General features: G+C 28.5%; 2 protein-coding genes across 5 annotated transcripts in view; one reads left to right on the top strand and one right to left on the bottom strand.

Annotated features, from left to right (window-relative positions):
- Positions 1-14047, bottom strand: part of LOC136985018 (SMC5-SMC6 complex localization factor protein 1-like) — a 386884-nt gene that overhangs the window by 161008 nt on the left and 211829 nt on the right. The gene's annotated exons all lie outside the window — the stretch shown is intronic.
- Positions 1-14047, top strand: part of LOC136985024 (lissencephaly-1 homolog) — a 111157-nt gene that overhangs the window by 74271 nt on the left and 22839 nt on the right. The window contains exons 2-3 of one of the 4 annotated variants that reach the window (XM_067282210.1): positions 1852-2005; positions 11705-11783. In XM_067282210.1, the coding sequence (XP_067138311.1) occupies positions 1968-2005; positions 11705-11783 (117 nt within the window). In that variant the 5' untranslated portion in view covers positions 1852-1967. Of the gene's footprint in view, positions 1-1820; positions 2006-11704; positions 11784-14047 lie in introns of those variants that run through there. The other 3 variants (XM_067282213.1, XM_067282209.1, XM_067282211.1) reach the window with 3 other exon arrangements.

Here is a 14047-nt window from a genome sequence, read left to right on the forward strand (position 1 = left end):
ACTTTGATATTCCTAAATCACTTTTGATATACTAAATTGTAACTTTCGAATATCATTTCAAATCATTTGTAGAAATTCATTTTTATTGTCTGTTTTCTGTTCAATTAATGGTTTTAACATTTTAAACGTTCAGTGTCTTTATAATGTAGTCACTATAAAAAAATTCACTATGGTAATTGTGTTTCTCTTTTAACTTACTGGGAATGAAATTCTTTTATAACATACAAGTCTATTGTCAGGGCCATATTATTTACAAGACTGATTAGGCTAAAGCTTAGGGGCCTTGCAGGGACTAAAGGATTGTGAAATTTTTTGCTGAAGCACTATTATAAAGGATTTCAAGTTTAAAGGTACTGTTCTCTGCACTGTAGCAATACATGTACATATATAAATATATATGTATAAATACTTTCATAAGTATTCTATATATATATATATATATATATATATATAATGATCAAAACATCATATCTGTATTTCCTAAAATTTTACAGGAGAGCTGAAAAACGTGGTTTCAAGGGAACAAGATTTTAACTATGAGCAAAAAAATTAAATACCTTCTAAAACCGATAACCGGTGCGAACTATTTTTCGAAATGGTGAACGTTTTCACTGCCCCTCCTGGGCTCTTCCTCAGGCCAATTCTGGATTTGATAATCGAACAGCATAAATAAATGGAACGTGTTCCGTAATGGAACAGCATAAATAAATGGAACGTGTTCCGTTAAAATTACGGAACACGTTCCATTTATTTATGCTGTTCGATTATCAAATCCAGAATTGGCCTGAGGAAGAGCCCAGGAGGGGCAGTGAAAACGTTCGCCATTTCGAAAAATAGTTCGCACCGGTTATCGGTTTTAGAAGGTATTTAATTTTTTTGTTTATACAACCCGGTGTGGGAGAAGTGTTAGTTTAACTATGAGGTTATGAGTTTTTAACAATGTCAGCATATCAGAGAGAGGGCCTAAGAGGTACACACTATATGCAAGGTTTTGACATTACATAGAAATTGACTTCACAATCTCATTAACACAAAAATTTGGTTTTGACCATGGTTAGAGAGATGAGGTTTTGATTATCAATTGACAATATATGTAAATACACATTGCTTTAATGCCATATAATTTATAATTAATTGATTCTCTTATATGACCTCTGTTAATAAGATAATTAACTGTTCTCGTATTGCAGTGAAACAAATTGTCTCTTACATTAAAACAATTATTCATAAATATATATTTTTTTAATAAATAATATTCACTTCAAAATATTATTGTATTGAACAATTATACTCTCAAAATGTGCTTTTCTGAAGATTTCTATTCATACAATAAAAATATTTTAAAAAATTATGAATAGGTAGATTAATTCTTCAGGTGATCCCCAAAATGGATGTAGGGCTATGTACTGTGATCTAGTAACTACTATATCAGGGTCAAACTGTCAGCTGTAATGGGGTGAAACGTTGAAGTGCCAGAGGGGGTCCAAATTACCTGAAAGCCTAGAGGCCTGGTCATGGATTAATATGGCCTTGTCTATTGTTCAACTTTCATATATTTGTTTTGTAATGCATACTTTAAAATGTATATTAATCTGAGAGTCAAAGACTGTCTTAATATTTTAATATGTTGGAGGAAGTTTTGATAAAATCATAGAAAAGTATTTATTTTAATAAGCATCATTACCATGATGAAGGTATTTATATATTCAAATATTCTTTGGTTTTCTGAGCTGAGATATTAGAAATGCTATTTTATTTTTGTTCACTTTACTCAAAATAAAGATTTATGAGTTGAATTGATAAAGTGTTTTGAAATATTAATTTATGTTATCAAAATTTGTATTTTTACAGATAGAATAATGGAACAGTTATAAGTGAATTTGGAAGAAAGAAATTTATTTGCACATCTTAAGGAGGTTACTAAGACATAAAATTTAAATTTAATATATATTGCAACTTTGTGAGCAATGAGAATGGTGTTATCACAGCGACAAAGAGAAGAGCTGTATGTATTCTTTTTATTAAATTATTTTATATAAATTTTCATAAAATATGACTATTGTATACAAAAATTCCAATTTAAATGTACAAATAATCCTACAACTTATAATCATAACTTTAAGAATAGATTCCTCATCTATAAACAGACTAAAAGGTCATGTACATAAGCTTGATTCACAACCATTATACAACTGTGAAATGTCTTTTTGGCACAAAAATAGAAATACATAAATGATGCATAGTCTTTTATTAAGAAAAGTAAAACAAAAGCACTGAGCTGAAAGGACAAGTGGTGGCAACAAATTTACAAAATGGCAACCATGGACTGGAATGCAAAGTCTGATATAGAAAAAAAACCAAATCTGTAGCATTACATATAATAATTTAATATTTTATGTACTCATCATCATTTCTAGCAACTCATTAACACTCCAAAGGTCTTTAATAATAAATCAGTTACTGGAGTGTTAATGAGTTGTGGAAATGTCAATGTTGGCCAATAATTGTAAGAGACTGAAGAGGATAATGCTGTGTGAAAGAAATGAATCAAAATTGCTTTTCAGTTAATTGACTATTGGACATATGTTTATGTGATTTTTGCTTTGCTCACAGGTAAGGAATTTGTCAAGCTATGACTAAATTGTATATTGTAGAATAGTCTCTATAAATTATTATTTATGTAATGTTTTGAGATCAGTGGAAAAGTTACTATATATATATATATAGTAACTTTTAGTAACTGTAAGTGTGTGTGTATATACATACACACACACTTACACTGAGAGATAAAAATCCTTGGAATAATCCAAGAATACTATTGAAGGATTTCAACTTGAGAATTGTTTAACTTAAGTACAAAGTCATACTGAGTAGAATCCTGATTATCCAAGCCCCAGTTGATCAAGGTTTCATATTCCATTATTCAAGATTAATCTGTAAGTGACTACACTAATTTTCTTATAATTTATAAAAACTTTGCTGTGAATGGATTGAGCACGTAAATACTGTAGTGTGTTAAGCCTTGTCATTGAATAAGTGGCTGATGCTGAAGTGACTTTTAAAATACTCTCAACCCTGTATGCACTGAGAGAGCCATTTTTTCATGTCCATCACAGGTTTTACCAGGTTCACAATGAAGGCAGCCATATTATTAAGGACTGAGCTCAGCAGATCCGTATGGACTGCTCATGAAAAATGATTCTGAAGTGACTGCAAAACATTGTCAAAGAAGGGAGAAACCACTAAAAAACTTTAAGAGACTTTTTAAAAAAAGTTTAAAATGATAACATGTATTACAAACAATTTGTTTCTGTTACTTTTTATCATTTAACTTCAATGTGAGACAAGAGACAAATCATTTATATTAAAATGTAACTACAATAATACACAATTTTATACTTAAAAATATTGTACATATTAGCTGCAAATTAAATTAAGTAAAAATTCTGTTCTTATATATGATTAAATTTACTAAGATATAAAAATAGGCTTAAATGTGATACCATATAAATCTTCTATATTCATAATTTTAATCTAAAGGATTGTGGTTGTCTGTTTTATCCAACATAGCATTGATCTCATTACTTCAGATAAATGGGATTTTACTGTAAATAAAGTTGTGAGAATTAATTTTTAATAAAAATGTAATATGTTTATTTTGGAACTAGTACAAAATGTTTTAAAAGGTGAATTTATCATTTAATAATTTCTATTTTGTATTTGATATTAAAATATTTTTATTTAGTTGAAACTGTTATTAGTTAGTAGTGATCAAAATAAGTTAAATGGAACAATTAACATAAAATATTGATTAATTTACCTTTAATTTCATACAGTGAAATTTCTGTATTTAGATAATTGTTTAATAGTAATACAGTGATTTTTTTTTAAGTATATCAGTGGTTACATTAATCCTTTTGTTGAAAATACTGTAGAGAAAATAACCTTGAAATAGGTGTCTTATGATTGTTGATAATTGTGCTGCTCAGCCACCTGGCATTATTGAATATGGCAATAATATCCATGTGGTGTTCTTATTGCAGAATACAATGTTGCTGCAACTGTATGATCAAGACCTAATAGCTACAATTAATGTTTACTGTATGCAAAATATGACATATTCTAAGTGCCATTAAGAGAGAAAACAATTCTGAAGTAACTTTTAATTTAAAAGAGATTTGGAGAGGCTACAATATACAATTGATAATCATCAACTTTGGAGATGCTCTGAACAGACTTGATGAGAAATGGCACTTGCATGAGATTGTTCCCTGAAGCACAGAATAATTTTAAAGGCTTCAAACCAATAACAATAAATACAACAATGACTAAAAAGTATGGGTTTGTGGAAGTTGACAAAGGTAATGTTGAAGTGGTTTTGGCATCCTGTGACCAAGAACTAACAGATGAAGAACTGATGCAATTGCAAGAAGAAAGAATACAGATCAAAACTGAATGCAATAGCAAACAGAAAGTGAAGTTTCCACAGGAACTGAATATGAAGCACTTGTGTTTTTTTTCTACAGTTGACAGTGCTGCAATGATTGCAGAAAGTATGAGTTTAATTTTGAAAGAACATGTAGGTTTAGGGCAAATTTACAGGATGTTTTGAGAACTATATGATAAAAAAAATGTACAAGACTATGCCAGTGGTTTTCTACCAGAGTGCTACAAGACTTCAAAATGTTACAAAATGCATTGATGGAAGAAGGCAATGCAATACTTGGGCAATCTACTAAGAGGATGCCTCCCAAAAGGACTGTTTATGGGAAATTGCTCCCTGTTTAGGTGAGGTTTAGACACGTAAAGAAGACCTGAAAAACTCCACGTGGCCAGCCTGTTGGTCAGATCCAAACCCACTACCAGCATTCAGCTACTAGTAGGCCCATATGTTTGGCCTGTTTGGATAATCACTTGATGATAGGCCACAGGCTGCAAAACTTTAAAGATATTTGTACGTGCCAAAGCTTTAGACTTCAAATAACAATATTTAAATTAATTAAATGAATATGCTTTAATTAGAATAAATGTAAAAAAGCCGATTGAGAAAAGATGATCAGGTGATTAATCAAAATGTTGATTAAAAAAGAGAGATGATAAATTGAAATTATATGATATATTGTGTGTCAGATTATTTCTCCTTATGTGCCACTTTGGCTTGCGTGCCATCCCTGCTATAGACCGTGTAATTCAGAATTTCCTAACCAAATTCATTGATCACCTCAACATGCACAAGATTATGCTCTGACACCAGCCAAAAGACTTCTATTTTGCTGACATTGCATTGTTGCCAAAACAATGAGAGAAGAGTCAGCATGTGGGGGAATGCATAAAGTAAAGACACAAATTGGGACTATGTAACATACAGTTCCATTACCATTGCTGGAATTCTGGTCAGAAGTTGAACCACCTTCATATTATCTATTATAATAAAGCTACATTGTCTTCATTGACTCTTTGCCTAACAAATGTTTGAACAGAAATTAGCTTTTTACAGGAAAACAAAATACTAAAGTAAAAAAAAAAAATGTTAAATATGTTATCAGAAAGAACTAAAATTCAAAAAAAGCAAAATTATTTGAGGTATAAGATGCTAAAGTTTAATCCTTTATACTTCTGTAAGAAAATGGCATTCAAACAATTAATTTTAAGTGTGATCTATCTACCTGTTGAAGATGCTTATAATTATTTTGCTTTACATTATTTTAAATTACAGTATTTTTATGTTTGGATTTAATAAATGTAAATAATATGTAAAGCTAATGTTGCTTACAAAGAATTGTTTTAAATAGAATAGAGATTATTATAAAGTAATGCAAAACATTAGGGTTAGACTGCCAAAAGTGATCATGATTGGAGCTCATAGTATTACATATATCATATTCTAGTATTTATACATATAATTTTGTTTTATTGAAGTGTTTCTTATTTGATACTTTATTTATATATTTTATCAATAAAAATTGATTATACAAATATGTCAGATTAAATATAAATATAATCAGTGTCGTATATTTATATACCGAATCTGTTTTTTGAATTTGGGAATTCAGAATATTCAGATGGCATTATTTTTATTTTTTATTGCTAGAAGAATTGCTGAAGATGAACAATAAGTTTGAGAGCATTTAAATTTGTGAGTTTCATCAATAAGAAATGTTCCATGAAAGTTGAATATTTATATTTTTGAGATTGAATTTTTAAAAATTTTTCTTTATATATTCTAACATTTGCAATTCTGATTATTCAAGAATAACTTGTGTTGAATATTTATATGTATAATAATAAGATGAGATAAACTTTATCTAATGGTTATTATGAAATATTTTATTTTCAAAATATTTGATAAAATTATAACTCAAATCTAAATCATAGGATTTCAGTATTTGACTATGTTTAAATACAATTTTAAAGTTTATTTGTAAAAATTATAATTTTTAAACTTGTAAAAGATGTTGGTCATGAAATAAAAGATTAAACTTCATTTAAAATAACAGAGTTACATAAGTTGAAGATCATGACACAACCTTCTTTGTTTATGCTACTAGAAGAGTGACATTGTTAACTTGCCAGATATGCATGTTTACATAACAGTAAGGCAACAATATCATTTTTCTAATAGCCTAAAAAGGAAGGTCAGAAGAGGTTTATGCTTTGTTTGTATTAAGTGTCATTAACAATATAAGTGTTTTGTCAGACTATTATTTAAAGTTTTAATCTTAAATTTTATTTTGTGTTGTATGGCATTAAGAATTTGGAAAGCTTTTATGATGAAATAAATATTAAACCAGAAGTACATATGAATCTATAGAACATTAATTTTGTAGAGACAAAATATTTAAAGTTTTTTAAGATATACAAATGCAGTATATACCATAGTATAAATATAAACCTCTTAAACTTAATAGTTATATATTAAAGCCAAATTATTACCAGATTATATCAGATATATTACTACTATTATTATTAATTAAATGCTAAGTAATTTGTCATTTAATTAATAATAGTAATAGTAATATAGCCCAATATAATCTGGCAATCATTTGGCTTTAATATACCATAGTATGATCTATTCAGACTATAGGACCTAACTATTAGATTATTATTAATAGCTTATGCCTATCTAATTAAGCTAATCCAAGTATACCTCAGGTTATGTCGTTTCAAGTTAAGTCATTCTTGATTATACATCGTTTGTCATATATATATATATATATATATATGGAAAAATAAAAATCAAGTTTAAGTCATTTTATTCGACTTTACGTCTGTCCATCACAAATATTGAAGTCGTAATATCACTAGAAAAGCATTAAAAGCATATAAAATCATGTTACTGTACAATAAATAAGAATAAAAGTATATAAAATCATATTAAAATACTCAGAATCAGAATCAAAATATCAGAATCAGCTGTTGATTCTGATGATCCACAGCCATCTACATCCGCAATGTAAATATTGGTAAATTTAACAAATTAGTTTTTCCTACTATCGCAAAATAATTTTAATAACTGTATTTGTTATTTAACCTTACAAAATCATTTTATTTTATAATGTCTTAGAGCAAACCACATTCACAAATAAAGAGTCCGCGATGTACTGTAAACTTCACCAAATTGTAAACATGTACATTTACAAGTGCAGTAGAGCATCAATTATCTGACTCGACTGGGGTTGGTCGGATAACTGAAAAAACGGATAACCGAAAAGTATGAAAAAATACATTATTAGTATAGTACAGTATATTAGTATATCGCTATTAACCTACTTCACATTGAATTTTTATTGATGTTAAGCCTAACAAAATATTTTTTAAAATAATAATTGTCGCTATTGTATCGTTAAAAATTATTTCTTTATTTTGCACAAATTAAATACAGTACTCTACTGTATATTGAAAAATAAAAAACAAAAAAAATATATATACTTGGGTTACATGTTTTACATAAAGTAGGCCTATACATTAGAAAAAGAAGTCCAAAATTTTCTTTTACTTCACAGCTGACACACATTTTTTTTTTTTTGCCACTAACTCTCGCATCCATTTTAAAAACAGCAATTGGATAGCGTCGTTAAATAAAATTAAGCCTCGTTTAAATACTGGCCTCCTTTTCATGGTCAAGCCAGTGTTGCCAGCTAAAACATGCGAAAATTTAACAAAAATAATAATATAAGTTCTAAGAGGTAGCCAAATATTGTAGCGCCACATCACTAGCGGACATTTGAATTTGCCGACTAGAACACGGTCGTGTGAACACTAACTGATGTGACGGTTGATCGGGGGTCGGATAATTGATGCTCTACTGTATGTATGTACATGTATTCGTAAACTTAGATTACCTTTTTTCTGTACTATATTAAAAAGTAAAATTTATTTGTTTGTAAGCTTAAAATACATTCATATTAACCATATATTATTAAAAATGCATTTATAAATAAGATACAGAACTGGGAATGGTTATTTGTAGTTTAGCATAGTGACAAGTAAATTCGACTTAAGTCGCCTCTTCTGGAACCAATTACTGACATAAGGTGAGGTATACCTGTAGTTTAATTGCAAAATTAAAAGCACTGTTATAGCTCATTAATAATAAGTAATTTAGTAGTTTAGGTTTTTTTAATTTTGTAAAATTTTTAAATGAAATGAATTGGAAACAAAACAAATTTGTTTCAGTGTGACAAAAATTGTTCATTAATGTTCAGCTGATAACAAGTCTTTTTATCATAATGCAATTTTATTAATTGGTCATACTTTATTTTAAAATATAATGATTAAAATTATTTTCTAGGACTTTCCAATGAAACTTGTCAATAGTAAAAAATATTCTCTTAATATTAGGTCATATTTCTTCAGATGTATTTGACTCCATCTTGATTAAAGTAGGGGTCAAAATATTCACTTATACTTAGAGAAGTAAAAAAACTTTACTGTTGGATACTTCACATAAAGATTACATATTTGCATATCTGCCATCTTGGATTAGGTGAGAATCTTCCATTTTTGGGCTGCAGTTTAAAAAAATTGTAGACCTATAAATTTTCACTATCTTTCCTTAATCTCAAGAATGGAGTTAGATAAATGAAAGATGAGACCAGATATGGAATCCATAGGGGCGGGAGGCCCCGATTAACTATATACAAACTTCTGATGCAAACCAGAAGTCACATTATTTCAATTTAAAACTTTCTCTTGAAAGGTGTTAGATAGATGACGGGCATGATCCTGTTGTTAAAAGAAAAGTATGATGTACAGATCAGATGCAAGACATTACTAATAATTTGAGGTGGAGAGATATTTTAAATTAAATAAAATTAAAAATGTGATTAAAATTGAGCCTGGCACTATGATGTCATCTCAATAAAATAATTGCTTGTTATATATAAATCTTTCAATCTCTCAATTATCATGCTAGTTTTCATTCTTTCCAATTTTTATTGAAAAAAATAACAATTTTCTTATTTGAAAAATTTTCTCAGACTAATAAGTTTCAATTAATACATATCACTATATGTGTAAGAAAAATTTTAAATTTAAACATTAAATTTTAATAAAATGCTAATATTAAGTGCATTAGTGAAAATATTGATTTATGATGCTCAATTTATCATAATTGCAATCATTAGTCAGGATTCTGGTGAGCAGTATTTTCTCAGGAAAAAAATTTTCGGTGGCCAACCTGCTATGTTAGCTGGCTACTATGTAAATTTCCTTACAAGTACTCAGAACTGAATCGAAATACTCATGCTTAGACTCAGCCTTTCACTTTTACTCAAACTCAATATTTAATTTAAAGCCAAAAGTATGTATACTTCAACAGCATTAAATAGAAATTGTTTGTCATCAATCATCAAAGCATTATTAGTAAAGATGTAAGGAAATAAAAAGTAATTAGTAGAGATAATCTGCTACTTGCCTTTTATCTTTACTGATTTGTAAAGATAAAATACAACTAGCTTAGTTTTTCATATTCTATCAACATGTTCTGGACTGTATATAACATTTTTTTCCCAATATCAATAAATTCAGCCTATTTTTTATGACAAATCATCATCGTCAATAAGATTTATGTGATTTATATGTAGCTTTCATTGATACTTGAAAGATTCAAATTTATAACATTTATACAAATAAATATACAGTAAAACTTTAACTCAAATGTCTGTAACTCAAATATTTAACTCAAAGAAAACAAAGCACTTGGTAGGTCTCAATGGAATAGCATCTTAATGGATTTAATGTCTCCAACTTGAATTTCTTAACTCAAATTTTCTCAAAGTTGAAGTTTTTCAGTCCCCCTGACTCTAATTTTAATATTTATTTTATTCAAAGTAATCCTAATTATCAGATTTCCATGAAATTTTCAGACAGTTAGTGGTATCTACTCTCCAACACCAATTTTCAGACAATATAGATATAACTGCAAAACTGTTCAGTTCCATTAGTTACATTGTACATTTTGTGAAAGATGTTGCATGGGTTGTTTAAAAAAAATTATCAAAGATTTTTTATATAATACAAGAGGTAAAAATCAAATTTATTCAGAATTGATGTTTTTTACTCTATTGTTCTCTAATTTGGATCTTCTGTAACTCGAAGTTTTACTGTAGTTAGTGACATCAAGAATTTGTCTGTGACCCAGGGAGTTGAGGGCCTATTTTTCTACCTTTTTTGAACAAATAAAATATGCAAAATGTTTCTTTATTAATAAAAAGCAGTCTTAAAAATTTTCTTTTCTGTTAGTAAAAATAACATTAATTTTGTACAAATAGGGACCACTATGGCCCTTAAATTTTCTCCAGGCCCAGGGAAAAATCCCGTTTCTCTTATGAAAAATTATTTAATTATTTTCTGAATCAGTATGCAATTTCTTTTTATGGTTTGGACTATTTTCACCTTTTTGTCCTACAGAGACAAATCAACTTAAAAATTCTGTTGTACAAGTAGTAATGTCAGTATTGTAGAACTGTGGAGCATCACACAACATTGCTTTATTGTACATGGTCATGCTATGACCTTATATCTTGAAAACAAAGTCATGGATCCCCATTTTTTATTACATTTTTTGATTCCACATCACAATTAATGGAAAATGGAAACATTTAATCAAAATCCATCAAACAGATTTTAAGAACGAACACAACTCTGAAAGTCACATAGAAGAGACTTTGCTAACACTCTCCCTCAGTTATGACTACTTTTGAGTTTAAATTTTATCATTTCTGTACAGATTTATGTAAACTAGCTTCCTACTGGTTAAATTCCATTCCTGCCACATGTCATCATGGTAAAAGTTTAGTTTGGCTCACTCAATAAATCTGTCTCAAAATAATATTACAGTGGCAAGTTTGTCATGTTGTTACCGCTTTATTATTGACTCCATTACTATTGAATTATAATCAGATTACTTTTAAGGAGTTTTACTATCAATAAAAAGTTTATTTAATAAGATTTTATCTGAGTGAAGCTTGTTTGTCCTTTTTGTATGTGAGAAATAGAGATTTAGTGCCAATTTTATATAGAACAAATATTGTATCAGATTTTCTTTCTAACATGACAAATTTAATGTGATATATTTAGAGAATTAAATTGTAAAAAAATAAATAAATAAAAACTTTAACAGTTTCAGGAGGATATTTTTTTGATTAAAAATAAATAAATAAAAGAAATTTTTGAATAATTTAAATCTTTAAATTTTTTTCAGAAATAAAGCCATTGCAGATTATCTCTCTTCAAGTGGATACATGGGAGCATTGGAAGCATTCAAAAAAGAATCAGAAATGGTATGTTATATTTTAAATTTTAGATTATCCCAAATTAAAGGAGATGTTGAAAGATCAGTGATTTTTATTGAATGCTGAAATGTAAGTTGCTTTGTGGGAATGATCAAGGGAAAACTATAAAGTTTTTTCATGCACAGAATGAAAAAATGGATTAAATGTTTGGAAAAATGTGTCACTTTAAAATAGTGATTGTTAAAAAATGAATATATAAGGTTGAAATAAATGTTTTTATTACTTTTTAAAACTGGTTACATTTTTCTTCCACTTCTCAAATTAATTGTATAAAAATGGAGACCATTATCAATCAATCTCCATACTTACTCTTCAGTTACACTTATTCCTCAGTTTATTATTTATCTTGAATTAAATACTTGGTACGACATAGAATTATAAGAGAGTACTTGTATCTCATAATTGATGAGTATATTATTGTCTATTTATTCTTTAAATATTATCCATTCTTTAAACAACTGTGCCACAAGTTAATCACTATAAACATTACTGAAATTTTTGTCAGATATACTTAGTTCACTATTTATTTGACTTATTTAAACCTAATTATTTTTTACTAATCATCCAAAACAATGTTTTAAAAAATTAAGCCAAATGATGCTTTGTAACTTGGTGATTTCATTCAAAAACTTGACTTAATCATTATAATAACTAATGTATTGTGAACAGTGATAAAATGATTTGTGGATAGAATTGATGCTTTATTTTTGGGGTGACATAGCAATATTTAATTTGATCTACTGGTGCCCAAGTGGATAAAACTACTAAACACTGGTAGTTGGTCCTGTGTTACATCTGACCAATAATCTAGAGTGTTCCAAGTTTTCTGTGTGTATTAACACTTAAATAGGGACGACTTTCCCATAGATAGTAGTGACTGTTTATGCTGTCAAGTTTGTTTTGAGTTTTATAATAGTATAGTAGGTATGGATGATGAATTCATTCATATGTTGAATCCATTTCATCTGTTGGCTTGGTTTTCAGGCCTTGAAGTTGAAGGTCAGTGACTGGATTGCCACTGAAGCAGTATGGTTGGGTTGATATGTGTTTTCTGTTCTGTGTGTGTGAGGTGGCAGAATATGTTTGTGTTTGTGATGCAGTAGTCAAACTCGGGCCAGTGCTGTGTTTATCCTAGTGGTTGGGGAAACAGTGGCGGATTTTTTGAACAAGAGCTTTTACTTGTTAACTCAGGCAACATATCCATCATACTGTGATTATGAAACAATCTTTTATATTCTTTTATATATATATCCTTTTAGGAGTGGGTATGCTTAAACTAAGTGTTTATAAATCAGCTGCCCCTGACATGATGAACAGACAGTTCAAAGCTGTACATTCTGGGTGAGATGCTTCTTATAGATCACTCTGTGTAATTTCTCTCCAAAGACTTTACTATCATGGCTGACTCTGCTGGAAGCTTATGTTTTCATTGGCTTTGCTCTATGGTTTACTGGAAGTACTAAGCTCTGTCATCTCAATAAGATGGAGTCTAGTAAGAGAATTGTTATTTATTATTATTATTATTATGGATATTATTTAATAAATATTATAGAAATGTGAAAAATTTGATGATAAAAAAAAGTTTATTTAATAGGTATAGTACATTTGAATTTTTTTAATTATTTGTTTTATAATTACATCAACAATGAAATGTAATGGGAAAGCAATAGTTCGATGTTTTAGTTGGAGCCTGCTAAATTGCCTATCAGTAAGTATCATACTTTCAATAACTGTTCTGGAGGTGTGGAGTAGACAAGTATACAGTGGTCAGTTTATATGGCAATTTTTATAACCATTCGAGAAATATTTTACAGAATAAATGCCATTGTATATTATAGACCAATTTGGGTTATCTATATGAAATTATAGCAATTAATTTTTAACTTCTACAAACACAAAAATAAACTTTTGAAAAATGAAATTTGATCAAACATTTTTAAAAATTAAATTTGATTCTAAAGCTGATCTCCCATCAACAGTAGCAAAATGATCTGATGCTCTACTTTTGATGTGATACAGAAAGTATAGTGTGTTATATTTTTGCTTAATTTTTTTATTGATGATTTTATAATTTTCTGAACTGAGTAGGTTTATACTAACTGATAGGAACCTTTCTTATTTCTTCTGTGTTTTGAGAAACAGGATAATTTTATTTCTGACAGCTACTTCACAGAAATATGATTCATAAATATATATTATATTAACTTGAATTTATCTTTAGTTCACCCGGAACTATTTCCAGGTGAACTAAA

This window comes from Centruroides vittatus, unplaced genomic scaffold, assembly GCF_030686945.1.
Source record: "Centruroides vittatus isolate TY-2023 unplaced genomic scaffold, ASM3068694v2 contig_943, whole genome shotgun sequence".
Taxonomy (NCBI): Eukaryota; Metazoa; Arthropoda; class Arachnida; order Scorpiones; family Buthidae; genus Centruroides; species Centruroides vittatus.